The sequence below is a fragment of the Falco biarmicus genome, chromosome 7, assembly GCF_023638135.1.
Source record: "Falco biarmicus isolate bFalBia1 chromosome 7, bFalBia1.pri, whole genome shotgun sequence".
NCBI classification, from domain to species: Eukaryota; Metazoa; Chordata; class Aves; order Falconiformes; family Falconidae; genus Falco; species Falco biarmicus.
Genome location: NC_079294.1, coordinates 50,961,206 through 50,982,381, shown reverse-complemented (window position 1 = coordinate 50,982,381; position 21,176 = coordinate 50,961,206). Strand labels below are relative to the sequence as shown.

The window sequence follows — 21,176 nt, the reverse complement described above, 5'->3', positions numbered from 1 at the left end:
TCATGTGGAGCATGTGTGGACTTCCTATCTGTTCGTGTGACTGAGCTCAGCAAGCAAGAAATGGGGAAGGAGGGAATTCACCAGAGGACTGGCCATGCACTTCTAAGTATTAATGATTTTTCAGCTGATACTTAGGGCTCTTGCATTTGTAATGACACTTTTTGTTTTAATTAAAGATACTTAATTTTCTAGATCTCAAATTTTGAGTGTGAAAATACTCATTGTGTCAGCAAAAGAGCTGTAGGTTTTAAAATTTTTTTTTTCGGTTAATGTGGCCCCAAGCCCTAGAGCCTTTCATTTTCATGAACTTCAGAAAACATAGAATGTGCTAACGCTAAATCCTGCTGCAGAGTGGGAAGGCTTTGAGTGCATGTGCTTTCATATGGGGGTCAGCACACTGTTAATCACAAACATGATGAGTGCTGGATGGTAAAGAAAGTAGAGCTGTAAGAAAAGTATATGGGAAAGCAATAAGGAGAAGAACCACGTTACAGGTATGGAAAAAGGGAGCTAATGATTTTCTTGGTCGTGAAGGTGCGTCAGTCATTAAGGGCCCAGGTCCTGGGGTTTGGTACAAGGATGCCAGTTTGTGGTTGCTATGAAGGAGATGGAGAGATTAATTTGGACAACACGGGTGAGTAAAGGGATAAAAAAATCAGAAAATTGAACCAATGTTTTCACACAGGTCAATTGCCTATTTTAATGCCTGTATAAACATTGGATACTTATTAGGCTGCCTTTTTTCTTCTGTTTTCAATGAATGCTTGTTAAGTAACTGTTTAAAAGAATAATACTTTTTTTGTTGTTTTTAATTTATTTTAGATATGTGAATGGCCATGCAAAAAAGCATTATGAAGATGCACAGATTCCTATGACCAATCACAAGAAAACAGAAAAACAAGAGAAAGTTCAGCATACTGTGTGTATGGATTGCAGTAGTTACAGTACATACTGGTAAGGGTTTAAATGCTGTAAGTTGACAACTTTTTACGTACTAGAAGGTGAAAGCTTCAGACTGTTGTAGACCATTGTATTGCATGCATTTTTGAGCGTTTAACCTCCTGATTTCCAGACCTAGCTGTTTAAAAATAGTTACGAAATAACCTTTTGCTTTTGCATGCATACGTAGCACTGGTTGAGGCTAAACTTCGGCATTTCAAATGACCTAGCAGAAACACTCTGAAATAAATGTTATTTATGTGGTTTGGAGTTGCTTCTGTTTGCTTTGAAGTGTATTGAGAAACTAACCTTTTAATTGCAAAAGCTGCTGTTCGGTTGTAATTACTCCTTCCATCAAATTGGTGAGTCTTTTGCATACCCTTTATTTGTCAGAATATCAGGAGGAACCTGTCGTTCCTGCTGAAGAGATGTGAACTTGAGGGACGTGTGTGTGGTGTTTAGGGTTTTTTTTCTGATACCAGCTTTTTTTTCTTCACTCTGAAAGAAAGTCTGCTTTCTTTTGGAGATTTGGTGCAACATGTATGAGTTTGAGAAAGTGATGGATCCTGTTGGGAAGCAGCGTCAAATCTCTGGCAAGATTAAGTAGCAGAATCGCAGAAGTGTTTTGTTTCTAACAGAAGCATGGCCTGGGCTCGTATATTCTATAGTTTCTTAAGAGTGAGATATGAGCACTGTTTAGGGAGATGGAATAGTTACTCTGGTAGTGTCAGGTTCCCTATCTTCCCTGTTCCTCCAAGAGCAAAGACTGGAAGTTATTGAAAGCAATGCTTGTGTGTGTTCAGTGGCTTCCATCCTCTGCACCCCTAAGCAAACCTGTTGACAGCTGCTTCCCCATCTCCTGTTGGCTCCATGTTTTCCCATGAATGTTGTTAGTTCTGTGGTGTGGCAGTGCAGATTTGAACAGTGCAAATCTCCTGGAAATCTGCATTATGGTCTTGTAAAATTACTGAGTAAATAGCTCCACTGATAGGTATTTTTTTGAAATAATTGGGTTTCTTTTGTGTACTTCATCAGGGAAAAATCTGTTTGCTGAAGTTTGGGTATCCAGCTCTATGAGGAATACTTCTGTAACAAATATCTTTATCCTCTGCAAGTAAAGTACAGTTAAGTGGTCTCACCTGAAGAAATTTTGTTAGGAGCAACTAAAAAATTATTCAGATGGTGCATGGAGCTGCACAGACACTAAGCACAGAAGAAAGGTTTGAGTAGCTTTGTGATGTATGGGGATTTTGCTTTTATTTACATTTTATTTAAATTACCAGCATTTTCATCTGCTCCTATGTGAAAACATTAAGAAACATAACTTTTTCCCAGGTGGTATGTATGCACAGGTTACCAGCAGTGGAACAGCCATGGGAAGCTAATTCCACTTTCCCAATTAATGTTGGTAACAACTGAGTTCAATGTTGTGGGTTTTTGTTTTTGTTTTTGGGTTTTTTTTGTTTTTGGGTTTTTTTTTTTTTTATTTGAAGTATGACCTGTCTTCTAGTCACTCTGAAGGTAATAATATGTGGAGGAAGTTTAAGCAGGGTATTTGAAGTCTTTATTATAAAATCTCCATTTACATTTTTAAGACTTGCTGAGGCTTGATACCAGCAAGTCAGAGCACCCTGCTGACCTTATCCAAAACTGAATGTGGGCATTGCAAAACAATGGCAGCCAAGCAGAGACTGTGGGATCTGTTAGTGAAAGAAACTGTGCTTGTGAGGAGCAGGTAGGCATGCACTCGGGAAACTCACTGGTGTTTCACAGCATATTTGTGGTGAGACAGATGAGAAGCAGTTTGGTATGTGCTATCTTTTCTGCTGTAATTGAAGTAGAAGGCTGAGTCATCTATGGATGAACTGGAACTAATTGTAGAGCTTTGCCTTGGGGAGTTCCTGTTGCATATAATTCACTAGCAAATTATAACTCTCCTATGTTAATATGAAGCTGAACAAGTTTCAAAAGCAATGTATCTTTGCTTTCATTTAGGATATTTCAGTGTTTTCTCACCTGATAATCAGGAAAAGATTGTTTTTGTAACAGGTTTTGTTATTGCACCTGTTGTTTTTCAGTGGAAATGAGTTTAAGATGTGTAAAGATGAAGCAGAAAGCATTCAGACCAGCTTCTGCCCCTTTGTTTCAGAGTACTGTAGGGATTGCTATCAAATAGTGCTTGCCAGTTAAAGCAAATAGTTGAGTGAATTCAAGTCATAACTAGCTACTGTGGCGACTGAATTTCAAAATGTTGTGTTAGCTTCTTCGGTGCAGACATGAATCCAGTAGACGGTGCTATGTTTATGCAATGATGTTTCTTTTAAGTGAACTTTTATTTGAAGACTAATATTTTATGCTAGCAATGTGGGCATCCTCAATAATTTGGAAGTCAAGAAAATACCATCCCAAGACTTAATTGAATTCTACTTCTACAGTGAAAATAATGGAGGTATTTTGATGTGGTGCTGGCTTTTATATGTTTATTTGCAATTTTGTTTGCCATGCGGAGTTGAGTAGAATACTCTTGTTCCATTTTTATCCTATGGATCCCAATTTACTGTGTTCCCTTAGCATGCATGATAGTAGTGGTGAACAAGCTTGTATGGGCTCTTTCCTAAGCAGAAAGCATTTAATCCTCTGCTTTTCTTTGTCCATGTCATAAACTTTCATGCAGTCATGAGAGCACAGGCCGGGGTTTGCCTCAGCTATTCTTGTCAGTCCAAGGGGAAGAAATATTATGTGACTGTTGAAGCTACCATGGTTTATTGAATTTTGTTTCTAGTTCACATGCAATCCTGCTGTAAACCAGAACCAGATCAAGCAGTCTCCTGTAACTGCATTTCAGCTTGGACGTCTAGGTGTGTATGTTGTCTTTTAGGTGGTCACAAGCTTTCAACATAGCTTTGAAAGGAAAATATTTCAGTTCTGGTGGAAGGGTGGTCAATTTTGATATTTTTTTTTAGTCTGAGATGACATTTTTATTGTATTTATGATTTTGGTAATGTTTTGAAAAATACAGACATGTTGGAGGTATCATTAAGTATTGGGCAACTAGGCATTTGCTTTCCAGGGGGTTTTGATCTTTTTCTATGTCCTCCTGTTTGCCTGTTCAGCTTTCACAGCGGAGAAGTTGAGTAGATGTTGATCTCTTACTTGTTATGAGAGTACAACTCTCTTCTTGGTTCTTTGGTCACTTTTGAGACAGTAGATGCAATACTAGATCTTCAGGCTGACTTATATTTGAGACCGTAAGCACTGAGAAAAAACAAGACTCCTGAATTCCACTTTTTGGAGATAATCAGCACAAAGAGTTCACAAGAAGTACAGATCTCTTTTCAGACTGTTGCACAGTGCTTTCTCCTGCTGTGTCAGTGGTGGTTTTTCTGTGCACGACAAGTAAAATGATATGTGTAAGAAGCCTGCTTTCAGAAATAAGTTTCCTGAAAGAGGACTCTTGTAAATTTGTTTTCTTGGTTAGCACAGAAGTAGAAAAGCTGCCCTGTTAATGTATTTGCATAATAGGTTTCCCATGTTCATTTAATCCCAACACAATTTGCAGGTCAGGTTTCTGACCCATTAGCCTCCTTGTTATCACTTAAAGGGACATGGTTGTGCTCATGTCCGTGTCTCCCCAGCCCCCTCCCCCGGGCCGATGTTAAAATAACTTTAACTTTTACTGTTAAAAAAGGACTTTAAAAAAATCCTTTCTTAGTCTTTTGTGATGGTGGTTCTGTTTATAAAACAGGCTTATGGTGCTAGCACATGAGCATCCAAAGGTAAGATTGCTCTGGGACCGTTATTTTGCATTCCGCCAGTCAGTGGAAACTGAAGAAGGTAAAAAGCCTTTTATCAAGACAGTAAAACTCGAGTTCTTAGTGTACTCATATAAGGTGTTAGCACAACTAAGGAAATGGGTTTTCTTAATTTTTCCTGTCCTGTAATTCTTCAGATCTGGGATTTTAAACATGGCATGAAGCTCTGTAACTTACTGAGACGGCCAGCACTAAGCGTAAGTGCTCCCCAGAGCAGTGCATACATTCACTGGCTTGCTGCCATTTCAGCAGCAAAGCAGGCCAGAAAAGACCAGCCCTTGGAGGTAGCAGAGGTGCTAAAAATAGAAAGTGTATAGAGAAGAAAATACATATAAGGGACCCTCCACGAGGTACAGAATTCTCTCTGCTAAAAGCATATTGTGGAACTTCTGTATGCAAAAAGGTGTATTGTTGATTGGTGATAATCCTGAGGATCATGAATTAAACATCCTTTGAACGTCAGCTGCACATATAGGAAGTAATGTATTAGCAGTTTACCTTTAAGGTCTGGGCTTAGCAAATTTTAAGCTATTAAAGCATAAACTACTTTCTATGCTGTTTAAATCATTTATGCAAAATAGATCGGTACTAGTGCTGCTGTTTCTCGTAGTTGTGCTGAATCCTCCATGTTGCAAGGGAGGTGGTTTAAAAAAACCTGCCCATTAAAAGAGAAATAGAAGAAGCTTGTCTTATTTTTAAGTGAGTCTTGAACTTACTTTTCCACTGTTGCAAGGACCCTGATGTTTAATGATGTATTTGGTTTTATTCCTCATCTCGGGGAAAGTGCTAACTTGCAGTTTTAAATAAAGATGTAACTGGTGTGTGAGATCAGACTAAAAATAAGTTTAACATGATCTTTAGGGCGTTGGAGCAAGTACTGAATCATCGTTCAGCAGTACATTGGCTTAGAGGCTTTCAGTGAGCTTGCATCTGCTTTCATTCCCCGTTTATAAACATAGGTAGCTACACAACTACAGTAACAACGTACTTGTGGTAGTGTAACAGAGCGTGTGGGCAGGCTTGGTGCTGGGGGGGAGTGGGACTGTGCTGATCCACCTGCACCATGCTTACTGGTGCTTGGCTCTGGTGGCTGTCCCTGAGCTGCGGTGTCCGGCCAGAGCGACAGAGGCGGGGACGCTTCGTTAGGTGATTGTAGGTGGCTGATGTAGCTGAACAGGGCTACTTAAAACATGGCTGAAAAATAAACATGTTTATTAAATTAATAAACAAATTTATATTATTGGGACTTCTTCCCAAACTAACTAGGTCTGTGGCAATCTTTTTGAGAGGGGAAAAAAAAAAAAAAAAAGCTACTGCCAGCAATAGAATTATCTTAGTAATTTCTAGATCTTGCGTAAGTATCCATAACTGCTGTGTTCAGTGTTTGGAAATCTTGAGAGTTGTATTACTTTCTCTTCTCAGAGGCAAAAATCAACAGAGATCCTGGACAGACTGGTCTTACAGACTCCTGTCGGTGGCAAGGGCCTTTATTTCTCAACTCTTTAGTCTCTTCAAGAATCCAGTGTTTGTGTTAACATTAGCAATACTGTTGCCTTTGAACTACACCATAGATTTATGCAACAGAGAAGGTTGTGAATTCCTGTTGTGCCTGCAGTCGATAGCTTCATTACCTTGTGAAGCAGGATTTGGCCCAGCAAAGGGGTAACCTGCGGTGGTGAGGATGTGCTTCATCTTGGAGTCAGTTCTGTGCCCCAAAAGGAAGGGAGAGAAATAGTTACAGTTCTGATATTAAACATACCCAGAGTTAGTCAGTTGTCTTCCCAGGAAGCATTCAGTTGTCTGCCAGAACGTGAAGCTGCAGTTGATGCTCACGGTAAGCCCAGGGCTGACAGGTACGTTCAGAGCAGTTACCTCTGTGGGATGTGGGGGAAGGGAAGCTGTGACAAGTCTCTGCTCCCTTTTTGTCGCAGTGCTCTCAAAAGAGCTGGTGCAAGTGTTAAGCCTTGTCTTACCTTCCTGTTTCTCACACCAGGATATGGGTTAGCTAGTTGTTGAGCTAGCTTTTGGCTAACCCTGCAGGGGTGCTGTGAAATGTCACCTGCCGTTCCTGCGCGCAGCAGAAGGGCTGCCTTGGCTGGCTGCCTCCTTTGGAGAGACCGTGAGGATGCAATTCTTGGTTTACCAACGTGCAGGTGTGGATTCTGCAGGGCTGGGCCTCCTTACTGACTGCAGCATTTCTTTCCAGCGGTTTTAAGAGATATTTGTCCTTCCTTCCCTTCCGCTTTCTGTTAAAGCCACCCCTGTATACAGACATCCCCTTTCCTTGGCAGTGGAAGAAAGAGCGTGGATAAGAGGGTCCACATCACTCTGGGATCTCTGTTCCCTCTGTGTTGAGAGCAAGAAATGCAAGGGATTTAAAATACAGCTCGCAGCAGAAGTTAATGCTGTCTTGCAACAGTGTTCTCCTTGTGACAGTTTTCTTTGCTACTTTCTCCTTTCACTTCCTCAAATTGACACCTGCACTGTGGTATTACCACCACCTACTCAGGAAAACAGTGAAATAAGGGGTGGGGTTTTTTCAGCATTCCTTAAAGGACCCTCAGCCACCCCCTTAGAAGCGGTCTGTAACCTTTGCCTTTGCACTGTATGAGGCATTACGAGGTCACAGTTTGAATATTAAATTATAATGAACATCTTTGCTTCTTGGGAAATAGGAGGTCTTTGTAGAGCATTATAGGATCGTAGACTTTTGTAACCCTTCTGTTGAGAGGCCGTTTTGATTTGGCTTTACATTTGCCTTGAGGCGGTGTGGGGATCAGCTTCTCTATCTTTTTCAGCTAAGTTAAGTTACTTTTGGACACTTGCCCTGAAAAAGCTGAAAATACTAGCTCAGGTTTTGTCAGAGTTTCTGTATATATGAAAACTATGAGACATTGGGTGATATTTGTGGTTAAAGCATTAAGTGCAAGTTGCTGCAGACTTTTGGTGTGACTTTGGACAAATCACAGAACTTCTCAGTTAACGTTCCCTGGTCTTTTTTCTGTAGTAGAAACTTTTACAGTATGTGTGTATCTGTTCAGCACCTCAGGCTTTAGTGATAGCTTTACAGTATTAAAATACATTGATTTATGCTATACATTCATAAATACTTTGTATTCTGTTTACCTGTTGTCAGTTAATCTTTTATGATAAATCTTCTAGATTGTCTACTGATGCTGCTTCTGGTTACACCCTATGTTTGAAATTTTGTTGAACTGGAATTCTGCTTTGGGACAAGCAGTACATTGTGCTTCTGATTTCTAATGAAGAACTGAGCTAGAAGAAAAAACATGTAATAAGATGGTGCCTAAACCTTCTCCTGCTGTTGGGTAGTTTTCAGTGAGGACCAAGCTCAGTATATAGGTGTTGTGCTCTCCTGTTCCCTTCGTAGTCTTCCACTGAGTCACTTCAGTGCTTCCTGCACTTTGGCTTGCATGGCTGTTTTTGGAGTACTTCACTGAAATCCTTTGCACATCCTGATAAATGTTTTTCTTGCAGTTATCGCTGTGATGATTTTGTAGTCAATGATACCAAGCTGGGTCTGGTACAGAAGGTCAGAGAGCACCTACAGAACTTGGAAAAGTAAGTAGTTTGTTTACATCCAGACTGCTTTGGGTAGACCAGTAATACTGCATCATTTAAGTGGTATTTCTGTTTTATATGTATTTACATGTTTAATACGTATGTACATTTTGTTCCTTGTATGCATGTGATACTAGGTATGTTTACGTATCCTTTTCATCTCCGAGAAGCAGAGGTGCAGAGTGAAAGGATTTGACTGATCTTGTACGTTTTGTTTCTTATACAGTGATACAGGAATATAGATATAAATTAACTTGCTTGCTGCCAAGCCAAAAATTACTGTCTTTCCCATATAAATGGGAGAGAATTTCCAAAACCAGAATAAATTTCTGGAACAAGTATATTGAAGTGAAAATTGAAAATGCAGGTGGAAGTAAGTCTTCATGTTGATCGTGTAGTTTGGTTTCCAAACAAAAAGATAAAGAAGGCTTATGAATTTGGAATTGTACAGAAGAGACGTGGTTTTGCTCTGCCTTTGGCACTGTTCACTGAAAGGGAGGTGCTGCAGCCCTTGTGATGCAGGTACTGTGGCCACTGCTAGATAGCAAATAGTCTTTTCCCGGTTTGCTTGGAAACCTTGTATAATACCAAACAGAAGCACACGTGTGCACAGTGCTTCCAGGTAACATGCCAGTGCTCAAGAGTTCAAATAGGTCCTCCTAAGAAAACTCTCTGATTTTGGGAAATCTCTGGATCCTCTCTGCGGTGTGTGTTGTGGGTTAACCCCAGCTGGCAACTCGGCCCCACTGCGCTGGTGGGCAGGGGGTGGGAAGAGAGAAGGTGGGAAAGCTGGTGGGTTGGAACAAAGATGGTTTAACAGGTAAAGCAGAAGCGGTGCAGGGACAAAGCAGCCCAAGGGATTCACTCACCGCCCCGCGCGCGGGCAGGGTTCGGCCGTGGCCAGGGCTGCAGGGCTCCATCGCTGCTTGGGAAGGCCAGCGCTGTCACTCCGAACCTCCCCCCCTCCTCCTCCTGCCCCCGGCTTGTACGGCATGGTACGGCATGGCATGGTACGGCATGGCATGGTACGGGGCACACCCTGGGCTGCTGTGCCCCCTCCCCACTGCTTGTGCCCCCCAGCCTGCCCACGGTGGGGTGAGGTGAGCAGCGGCCAGGCTGTGGCTCGGGGCCCCCCCCCCAGGCCTGGCTGCGCAGGGAATAACTGTCCCAGCCAAACCAGCACTGTGGGTCACTTACTCTGTAGGTAACTTAACTTTTTCGTTATTTTCTATCCTCTTTTTGATGGGTTTCTCTGGTATGTAATGAGATGTAAAGATGTTTAAGCATAATGAGAAGTGCCCATTAGTATTTCAGAAACATCCAGGAGATCCAACTCTTTGAGAGATAAATGATACTGTGGAGGCTTCCATTGTGTGTGATGACAGTTTTTGAATGTTTGGAGGGCTTTTTAAAAAATAAATAATAAAAAAAAAAGCACTGCCACACACCCTGAAATCTGCCACAAGTTGTGATTTTGCTGTTACATTAGAGGGAAATCATAAACTGGTAGAATTGAGGGGCTAGTAATTACCAGTGATGTGGAAAAGAATAATTAACTGTTGTTGTAACTTTGTATTAGTATTACACTTAAATATTACTTACGTTTTAAGTAAGAGAAGTCAGCTGTAATACACAAGTGCTAGCACTAGACATATTTTTGATTTCTGGTAACCCTACTTTGTGCTGATTTTTTGAAGTTATCTTTCTAAAGGCTTAGATGATTCTTCTGACAGGAGTATTTAATGGAAAATTCTGTATTAAATATTCCATGGTTAAGGAAAAATGTCAATATTTTAGATGAAAAGTAGCATGCTAATAAGGTGACTTTTCAGGGTGTATGCTGTAGCATACGTAACTTAATGGCATTAACTCGGACATTAGTGTTGAAAATAAGATGCGCATCTGTGCTCAGAAGGAGGTGCAGTCTGTTTTAGACTATGAAAAGCGTGTGTTGCAATGGGGAAGCTCTTTGCTGTCTTAATGACATCTGATGGCAGATGTAATCGCTGTGTTAAACATTAGGATGATTATCTGTTGTCCATTTCACAGGATATTTTGTGTTTATAGTAAGTAACCCCTTAATTACTTTCCAACAGTTCAGCCTTTACATCAGACAGACATAGGAAAAGAAAACTATTGGAAAACTCATCTCTGAACAGCAAGCTATTAAAAGTAAACGTAAGTATGACAGATTCTGCTACAGTGAGTTTAAGGGTTTTTTCTAAATCTGCTGAGTCTTATAGTTGGCCGGGACTTTAAATACTTTAGTTACCCAAATTCTTGCTGTATTTTGTCTTTCTCTTCTCCTGACTGCACACCTAGATATTTTTGATATATTGAAAAGTATGTTTGATGTTCTGCTGCATTTCTGTTGACCTGGACTTTGAGCTTCCTTGCACTTAGGAAGGGTTTCGTATCGAGATGGAGCTTCAGAGCAGTTTGAGCTTGGTGGGATCAGCAAAATTGGAAGGAGCTAGTACCTATTGGGATGAAAACAGGGATAGACACAAGGCTTTCTTCTCCTGAGCAGACAGGGGTGTTTTGTCTCTCTTTTTCTTTGGTGGGTGTGCTTGGTGTTTGTGGTTGGGGTTTTTTGGTGGGTTTTTTTTTTTTTTTTTTTTTTTTGTACTGCAGAAGGCAAAGAAGCAGGTGCCCATTCTTTTGACTAGGGGGATAAAAGAGTAATTGTTAGGAAAGCAAAAAAAAAAAAAAAAAGACAAAATTTTGAAAGACATCAGTTAAACTTGCTTTCAAAAGGAGCTGTGGACTATTCTGAAAGCTTTTCTTACTCTGATCTCTCACCATCAGATCTGCAGAACAGCACTCAGGAGAGGATGATCCAGCCCTTGTTGGTTGCTGAAGGGCTGCATAGTTTCTTCCAAACAAAGATTGCTTCAAACCAAATGTCTCTTTTTCCACAGTTTGGGTTGAGGGAGTTTCTAATCTTCAGAACTTCCCCTAGATTTTAGGGGGGGAGAGGGGAAATACTGACCCTGCCGTATGCAACTGCTTCATCTTCCCCCTGGGCAGAGGGAGTGGCAGAGCAGAGCTGTTCTCCTTGGCCCGGGGGCTGCAGGGCAGCTCTACTCAAAGGGAGCTGAAGCAGTCGCTGTCATCAGCTCTGAGGAGCAATTACCTGATTGCAAAGAGAAGGATTTCTCAAGAGGAGTATGAATAGAAATAAGGGGGTGGGGTGAGAGCAAAACAGTCTGTTTCTGTTTTGCAAAGTCTGTAGCAGTGTGGTTACTTTAAAAATGCACTACCTACGGTCAGTTTAGGGTCCTCTGAATGTGCCGTCCTGATCTTGGGGTGATTGAGGGAGCCTGTGACAAATAGTGGGTTTTTTTGCTGTGGCAACACACAGCATCATTGTCTGGAAAAACTCAAAGCCAGAGAAAACTAGAAGGAAAATTCTGGACAACATTTAGATACAGAGAAGACAGAATTAGAAAGCATGAACTTAAATGCTGCTTTTATTCTTAGTCTGTGCTGTTTTCTTTTCTCAGTTTTATTAATACTTGAATATCGCCCGTGGCAACAGATGATCTTTTTATTGTTGGCACGTTGGATCCTTATCTGGAAAAGACAGGGCGCTGCTGTTTGCATTAGTAACTGTGCTGTCTCACCCTGGGCAAGAGTGAGAAAAGAATATGCTAAGGATGCTGTGATGTTTGTACTTTAAAGTTTTCTTCCTTTATTGGAAAGCAGGTCTCTCTTTATAAACAATTCTTACGGAATTGTAAATTGCTTATGTAAATGATACTTTTTTATTTTAACAACAGTATCTGCTGTCATTAGTTTTTCACTAAAGGTGACGTTTGTGGTAGATTTGGGGAGGAAAACAAGTTTTATTGGAACGTTGAACACCTTTGGTAACCTGGATTTGTATGCAGTCTTTGGTGTCAAGAAGTATGTTAATTTTGAGATCCTACTACTAAAAGATAGTCTAGCTTCTAAATTCTGTTAGAATAATGAAGAATGCTCTAAAATGTCATGAACTTCCAGTGTCATATTTTGTAGACAATTGAATGTGTCCCAAGTGTTGCAGATTCTAGAAGTTGTAAGTGCAACACTGTCCATGTTTCTCTTCCCTCTCCTCCCAGCCCACACTGAAGATCATTTGGCAAAAGCAAGCTCATCTGTGGGTAACATTGCTCTAACCTGTTGAGACTTCTAGACTGTGAATGATTTATGTTTTGCATCTCTGCATTCAACACATCACTTCTGTTGCACAGTCTTAACTTGGCTGTTTCTTTCCCAATAAGTGCTGTTGTCTGGCTTTCAAAAACCCCTGGCTACCACAAAACCCCACCAGGACAGCAGGGTAATGCTGGTGACTTAAAACCAAGCTGCAGGCTGCCTTACTGTGCATATTAGACATGAGACTACATGGATAAGGGTTGGTATTTTCAGTTTTCAAAGGCACTTCAGGGGAAATTGCTGTCCTGTCCAGTTCTCACTGAGCGTTATTGGAACATATATACACACAAGTACTTTGCAATGAAAGTTTCATGTCAAGTTGGAGCTTCAAGGCAGTTTGAGTTGGTGAGGTGGTTGCTTTGGCTTTGAGACTGCACTTTTCAAACAGTGAAGTTTGTTATTATTTACATCTATGCCAGTATACCAGCAAACAGCTCTGGGGGGACAAAGTGGGGGAGCAGCAATAAGCCTTTCTTTAATTTACCCGTTCTTGTTTGCAGGGAAGCACCACTGCCCTTTGTGCCACAGGCCTTCGGAACCTGGGGAATACATGTTTCATGAATGCAATCCTTCAGTCGCTCAGGTACTTCCGAAGCTTTCTCCGTGACTGTGAGAGTGGTTGTGTGCTGTAGCATTAGGCAAGTGAATTTGGCAAGTTGCCACTGTACGAGAGTGTACCTGGATTTGCAGGACGGGGGGTGTGCAGGTGCCGTGAAGCTGTGTTTCGCAGTGTGGGACTGCCCGTGATGCAGCGTTCCAGAGGAAGCCTGCCATATCCTCAGTGGAAAGCGAGATTGCCCTGTTATTGCTGAGGCTGTTGAAACCTGTTGATGCTTAGGGTTGCTGTGAAAGCAGAGACAGTGCTTTGAGGGATGGGGTCTCACGAAGGGGCTAGGGGAACGGTTTCTGCAGTGCTGAGATGTTAGACTGCGTTTCATTGCTGCCGAGACTACTGCTGCTCTGTAATTGTCCTTTTGCATTTCCCAATTTGCCTGCTTCACTGGGAGACTGCCACTATAGCAGGACTAATAAAAGCAGGACTCCGTTCTGTTTTCTATCATTCAGGGTTCACCGTCAGGAGTTGAGGCACATACTTTTCATGTTCCTTACTGGGACCGTGGTGGCAGAGGTTAGAATTGATTGGCGGCAGACATGAAGTTAACTTCTCCTCTGCAGATGCAGCCTGCTTTGTTAGGGAATGGCTTCCGATCCCTCAGTCTGTCATGGTGTCTTAGTCAAAGCAGAGCCAAAATGTAGTTATTTCAGGTAGTTGGGATGATGATATTTACAGATCTGTTCAGTCGTTTACAGGAGATGAGTATTTGCTCTACGGTATTTCTTCTCTTTTGTACTGCTATCCTCTATCACTGCACGAAGTTGTGTTTATGCATTTCAAAGAGCAAGTTCCAGAATACATAATATTCTCTTTATTCTCTGCTCTTTAAGGATTTATTTTTTCCTTTTTCCATAGTAACATTCAACAGTTTTGCTGTTACTTCAAAGAGTTGCCTGCTGTGGAGCTGAGGAACGGGAAGACGGCAGGCAGGCGAACTTACCATACCAGGAGCCAGGGAGATAACAATGTGTAAGCTGCATGTTCCTTGTTAGCACAGAACTGCTGGAAACTTTTATGGAAAGCAGCAAATGCTTAGGTGGTAGAGCCACTATATGCTTTCAGTGCTGCAGAATCATAATAAAAATGATTCATGGGGTACAGAGTCACAGAAAAATATTGGCTGTACAAAAAAACCAAAAACCCAAGCTTGCAGTTTGCTGGTGCTGCAGTGGGAAGCAGTCAGATATATCAGAACTGGAGAGTGACTGTATTGAAGGTTAAGAAGTGCTAGTTATATGTACTCCAGACATGTTACTTAATTCCAGCTAAAATACAGTCATGGGGATGTGTCTTTAAGGGAACATACTACAAAAACAAAACCAAACCCCTAAAAAAATCTGAGTAAGCGATTCACAATCTGTAGCTTGGTTGAGCAGGTGTTAAGGGAGGGATGTTAGCGGAGTCTACAGGAAAGTGGTGAAAGGTGGATAGATTTCCATGTGAGTCCTCAACATCAGAAATGTGATTTTCCTAACCTTTGTCTCTCTCCAGTGTTATGGGTAGGATTTTGGACATAAAATCTTTGAACTACTGGAAAGGATATTTACCCAATCATTACAATCTTAGCCAAAGTAATGTCTGGTATTTGTACCATTGAGCTAGTAAACCTATAAGGGTTATAAAAGCTGGTGATTAACTTGGGTTTGTATTACTTTCTTTCCAGTTCATTGGTGGAAGAATTCAGAAAGACCCTCTGTGCTTTATGGCAAGGAAGCCAAACTGCATTTAGTCCAGAGTCTTTATTTTACGTTGTTTGGAAAATCATGCCAAATTTTAGGTAAGTTGTAAAATAAGGAAAGTATTCTTGATTGCAGCCTAGTATTGCTGGTGTCCTACTCTAAAGTTTGCTGAATCCATGGGGTGTACTTTATGCAGCTTTCCCATATGCCCACAAATTGAAAAGGATGTTCGCTTTGACAGTTTGTTGTTCATCGGTAGTGCTTTTTTTTTCCCCCAGCCTCCTACCATGTGCTACGTGTAGCAGTGTCAGAGAGGACAGACATCTCAAATACTAAAATAGTAGTAGTTGTACATTTGAGCCAGTGTTCCAAATGGCAGAAAGAATCAAGATAATGACTGGTAGATAAGTGCCAAGTGCGTGGTGTTGACAGAACCCAAGTTTGGCTGCAATAAGAAGGTGATGTAGTCAGATCAAAAAAGAAACAGCACCTACAGGCCTAAATGCAGACATACTGGCTGAAACTTCCTTGATTCTCTCAAAATACTGTATGCTCACCAGTTGGACGTGAACTAATGGCTATAAGAAAAAAAAATCTTGTGCATAATAGGCGTTTTGTGCCCATACTGACAAAAAAAAAAAAACACGATAAAAAGAAAGGCAAAAAGAAGGTTACCCAAGTAAATCAGTGTCGTTCCTCTCCAAGGTCTCCCTGTCCTGGCCCCTGAACTTCTTTCAAAGGAGCACTGAAACCTGTTAGGATATATTGTGATGAAGGTAAGTTGCTCCATGTTCTCAGACAGTAAAGATGTTCTGTTATGTGACATCTCCAGCAGTGCTGAAAAGATGCTGTGAACACATCTGCTCAATCAGTAACTGAATAACGCTAATCTGTTTATTCTTTTCTTCACGCTGCCAAATATGTTTCACTCGGCTTATGAGAATCAAGGAAGTTTAATACCAGTAGTTGCAAGGAGTGACCAAAACATGATAGGCAAATGATCATCATCCATAATGTCCTTGACCAGTTTCCCTATTACAGTCTTCACTATAATTCTTGTTAGATTGAGAAACCAGTTCGTTAGTTCCTCAAGCAAATTTTCAGCACTGTGGGTTCTATCACAGCTTTTACAATAAAAAGTGGTTTGTTGGGGTTCTCCCCCTTCCCTTTTTGTTCCCAGTTAGCTGGGAGCATGTCTGTGATTGACTGATAAGAGAACTCATTAAATCATACGGAGAATAGGCAGCTGCTCAGTAGATCTCCACTCCCACATGATCCGAGGAGAGAATTTGAACAGTGCTTAATTGTACCTTGTAAAAAAAAAAAAAAATCCCACTTGTGAGACTGGGAGGAGAGGGTGGGTGGGCATACATGTGAAAGCAAGCTAGAGGCAGTAGTGGGTTAACAGCAAACATCTGCTTTGGCTTGTGCTTATGGAGCCTGAAGTGATGGGGCAGGGGTAGGAAGCATGGTTTAATTGTTGTAGCCCAAAGAGTTTTGGTTGTTAAAGGCAAGTTGTGCCTGCCTCTGAGAACTGCAAGTGCTGTTCTTCTTACAGAAGGCTACAGAGGAAACTGCTGCTGATGCACTCCATGGCTGTCTGTCTCTTACTGCATACAGAATATAATTTATGGTTACTGTAAGCACAGCTGGGGTGCCTCTGGGCTCTAATCCTGCTGCGGAAGTCCTGCCTCCTGACTGTTGGGCAAAGTCTGCTGCTGTCGTGCTGCATGTTGGGAGAGTTCTGTAGCCCCATGCTGAGCTGCAAGATGTGTATTTTGCTGATTTGCCGCTGTATAAACAGTACGCTCTATTTTCCTAGTGACTGCTCCTGTTTATAGGAGCTTGTTGCCAGTAGGAGCGGGAATGTCAGAGGTGGGCTTGAACTGAATTGCTTCAGGTGGATGGAGATCCGTTTCGTTACACAAGCTGACTAGCAGAGAAACTATGCTTTTTGCTGAAGGGCTCTAAGATCATAGTTTATTTTAAACTGGTGTTGTCCATATCATCATGTTGTTTTAAAGATCTGTATCTTTACTTACGCTTTTTAACAAATCCAAAGAATTTTTTGTCTATAATTAACATTTCTGTATGCAAGTATAAACGCATGCACCAGGAGCACAACCAACAATGTGGAATGATTCCAAAGGTTATTTCATCAAATTTGTGGCAGAGCAAGTGTGCCATATACTTCAGAGCTCTTTTGTAGAATCCTAGAGCCATTTGGGTTGGAAAAGGCCCTTGAGATGAGTCCAGCCATTAACCCAGGATGCCCCAGTCCATGACCAAACCATGTCCCTAAGCACCACAGCTACATGTATTTCAAACACCCCCCAGGGATAGTGACTCACCCACCTCCCTGGGCAGCCTGTGCCAGTGCTTGACCGCCCTCTCAGTGAAATTTTTTTTCCATATCCAATCTAAGCCTCCCCTGGCGTAGCTTGAGGCAGTTTCCTTTTGTCCTGTGGCTTGTTATCTGGGGGAAAAGACCAACCCCCACTGCCTGCAGCCCCTGACAGGCATTTGTAGAGAGCAACCTTAGGTCTCCCCTGAGCCTCCTTTTCTTCAGGCTGAACACCCCTGCTGCCCTTGGCTCCTCATCAGACAGGTGCTCCAGCCCTGTTGCCCGTCTCTGGACACGCTCCAGCACCTCAGTGTGCCTCCTGGAGTGAGGAGCCCAAAACCAAACACAGGGTTCGTCCTGCGGCCTCACCAGTGCTGAGTACAGGGTGCCGGTCGCTGCCCCGGCCCTGCTGGCCACGCTGCCTCTGATACGAGCCAGGATGCCACTGGCCTCCTTGGCCACCTGGGCACTCTGTGGCTCACGCTCAGCCGCCACCCCCCGGGCCCTTTCCCCCCGGGCAGTTCCCAGCCCCCTGCCCCCGCCCGCAGCTGCCTGGGGTCACTGTGCCCCACGGGCCGGGCACTGAGCCGGGGTGACCCTCACACAACTGGCCTCGGCCCATGGGCCCGGCCTGCCCAGCCCCCCACAGAGCCCCCTGCCCCCCAGCAGGGCAGCGCTGCACCCAGCTGGGTGTCGCCTGCAGGCTGGCCAGGGTGCACTCGATCCCCTCACCCAGATCCTCGATAAAGATCCTAAACCAGACTGCCCCCAGCACGGAGCCCTGGGGACGCCCCGTGTGCCCGGCCGCTGGCGGGAGGTAACTCTGTTCCCCACCCGCTCTGGGCTCGGCCATTGCGGCCGGCGCGTTACCCGTCTGGGCCGGTGCATTACCTGTCTGGGCCAGCACATTACCCAGCTGGCCAGTGCGTTATCCGGCCAGTTTGTTGCCCAGCACAGGACACACTGGCCCAGCCACGAGCAGCTGGTTTCTCCAGGAGATGCTGCGGCAGACGGTGCCAAAGGCTTTGCTGAGGTCCAGGCAGCACCACCCGCGGCCTTTCCCCGTCCGCTGGGCGCGCCATGTTGTTGCAGAAGGAGCTCAGGCCCGTCAGGCAGGACCTGCCTGGCATAACCCCGTGCGGGCTGGGCCCGATCCCCGGCGGTCCCGCACGTGGCTTGCGCCGGCACTCGGGGGGAGCTGCTCCATGGCCTTCCCCAGCACCGAGGCCGGGCCCACGGGCCTGTAGTTCCCCGGATCCTCCTTCCTGCCCTTCCTGCAGATGGGCGTCACATCGTCTGTGGGGGCCGCCCCGGGTGGCCAGGGCTGCTGGTAAATGAGGGCGAGTGGCTGGGCGAGCTGCTGCACCAGCTCCCTCGGGACCCCTGGGTGGGTCCCATCCGTCCCCGCAGGCGCGTGCGTGTCTCGGTGGAGCAGCAGGTCAGTAACTGTTCCCTCCTGGACTGTGGGCACTTCGTCCTGCTCCTCCTCGTCCCCGTCTTCCAGTTTAGGGGGCTGAGTACCCTGAGGGTAACTGGTCTTGTTAAAGACTGAGGCAAAGAAAGCATCAAGTACCTCAGCTGTTTTGGCAACATTCCCTGCCACATCCAATAAAGGATGAAGATTATCCTTGGCCCTACTTTTGTTTCCAATTTATTGGTAAAAACGTTTTTTGTTATCTTTTACGGCAGTGACCAGCTCAAGTTCTATGAGTTTATGAGGTGTTTAATGTTGAAAAGATGTCTGAAGCAAAGGCATTCCATAAATCTCATCTTCAACTGTTTATGATGATTGCTTACATGTTTATTAAATTGAAGATATCTGTATTCAGTGAACTAAGCAAACCTTGTGTTATCTCAGCAACTTCAAAACGATCCTACAGTGCGCAGTTAACATTGCAGCTTTGCAGTTGAGTTCTGTTTTACTACTTCGTTTTGTAATAATGTATAATTGTTTTGCAACTTTGAGAGAATAAGTCCTAGTTTTGACTGTCCAGGACTGGCCTGGCAAAGCACAGCAGGGTTTCAGGTGCCAGTTTTTCAGTGCTGAAAGGGAGGTGGTGCTGCCGATGTTTGTCAGGGTGCTGTAAGAGCTACGTACAAACTCAATGTTTTCTTATTTAAAGCTGCTAGTTTGAAAGAAAACATTTCTGTAATCCTACAAGATGAAGAGAGTTTATCTCCTTTTTAGTTTGTTACCTCCTGGCAATACTTTTGTAGGACATACCCATGTTCTTCACTAAGCACATCAGCCTCACAGTTCTGCTGCGCCAGGTCTGTGCTCGCTTCTCTCCCGCTCTGGGTACGGTGCTGAGCGCCTCACGGGCGGTACCACCCCTGCCTGCCTCGAGCAGTAGCATGGAAAACCATCTCCTGTCCTTTTCCGGACATTCCCACGTGACAGCTATTGCCAGTACTTAGGTGGAGTAGTGAGGAGAGAAGGGGGCAGGGGAGGCATGATAAAACAGCTTGAAAGAATGGACAAGAGGGAGAGGGAAAGCCAGCTCTACTACGCAGGGATTTTTGTAACGAGGCCTACAGAGACTTGCGCGTTATTATGTCTGTGTTGTACAAAGCTTTCACTGTTTTGCCGTGTTTGCTTTCCTACTTCATCTCACTGTACGTCTCGTGGCAAATGAATAGCAGTGCATGATTTAGCTGAAATAACTTTCAAGGCATATTTTACCCTGATGGCTTCTCTGTTCCCTTTGATTAGGTTTGTCAGTGGTGAAATAATACTGGTGACCCTTTGAGCAGCATTGCTGCTGGTAGCATGACACATCTGGGACTGGAGCCCTACCCTTCTGAACGCAAATGCTCGAGAGATGCTTTCAGTGCCCCACTGTTCCCTCCCCCTCTCAATCAGTGGTGCGTGGGTTATGCAGGGGAGGCGTGCAATTGTCAGCATGGCTATAGATCTCGCCCTGGGAGAGGAAGAAATCTCTCTTTCATCCTCATTCTTTCAGACTTCGTATGGTAGCTGAAAGATGCATGTGGGAAACAAACCCAGGATTAAATTCCTGACTTTGGCGGGGAGGGGAACAAACAGGCAAGCAAACACCTGGAACTGCCAAAGTGAGTGGGATCAGTGGCTGAATGAAAACCACTGAGAAGCACCGACTCAGAGTCCCACATGAGCAATACATTTTGTGGCGTCTTCTGAATCTTACCAAGCCTGAGATTTCAGTATATTGACCATAATTTATAGTAGTTTCAAAGTAGGGGTAGATAGCGTGCTGTCTGAATGTGATTGCTAACAGTTCTGCGGAGGTGCTACTCACATACTAGCCAGTAACAAAGAAAAAGGGGAAATGCTTCTCGTGACTGAGGGGAAGTCAGTGCTACCATTGTGTACTTTTAATTAACACATGTATGAGACCTCAGATGTTACTAGCACAGGCTGGGTTTGGTGAGGCCAATTAACGTGGCAGCTGTGTTAACTGAGTACATGAGCAAATGTTAGGTCTGCTGCTCCCCGTTATTTTATAAAAGGTGTTCTCCTGTCTAAGATGTATATTCTTAAATGGTTCTCCATCCTGAAAGACAGACGCATAGAGAAAGAGCGAGCTGTGAAGGACAAAAATAGTTTAATTTGTCTAGACATTGCTGTACCTTTCCAAAGGCTACTTGGAAAACTTTTTTTTGAACAAAATACGTATGTCTCTGTAAAGTCACTCAGTATTATTAAACAAGCAAAGGTTGTTTCCTGTGACTGCGGTGCTTTCTGTGTCTGCTCTAAAGCACTCTGTGCAACTAGTGACCTTGTTGCTGTTGTTTCCTTTTCTCTTAAGGGGATACCAGCAGCAGGATGCCCACGAGTTCATGCGTTACCTTTTGGACCATCTGCACCTGGAACTCCAGGGTGGCTTCAATGGTGTTTCACGTTCAGTAATTTTGCAAGAAAATTCTAGCCTGTCTGCAAGCAACAAATGTTGCATGTAAGTGTTTTTTGATTTCTTTGAAACTTTAATGTCTTTGTATGGGTCTCTATGTGGTGGATCTGAAAT

At 43.5% G+C, this 21,176-nt stretch overlaps 1 protein-coding gene across 6 annotated transcripts in view; it reads left to right on the top strand.

Annotated features, from left to right (window-relative positions):
* USP3 (ubiquitin specific peptidase 3) overlaps positions 1-21,176 on the top strand; it is a 48,594-nt gene that overhangs the window by 21,344 nt on the left and 6,074 nt on the right. For all 6 annotated transcript variants that reach the window (XM_056345437.1, XM_056345434.1, XM_056345438.1 and 3 more), the window contains exons 3-9: positions 823-954; positions 8,250-8,333; positions 10,430-10,511; positions 13,034-13,116; positions 14,005-14,118; positions 14,813-14,926; positions 20,961-21,107. In XM_056345437.1, the coding sequence (XP_056201412.1) occupies positions 823-954; positions 8,250-8,333; positions 10,430-10,511; positions 13,034-13,116; positions 14,005-14,118; positions 14,813-14,926; positions 20,961-21,107 (756 nt within the window). The remainder of the gene's footprint in view (positions 1-822; positions 955-8,249; positions 8,334-10,429; positions 10,512-13,033; positions 13,117-14,004; positions 14,119-14,812; positions 14,927-20,960; positions 21,108-21,176) is intronic.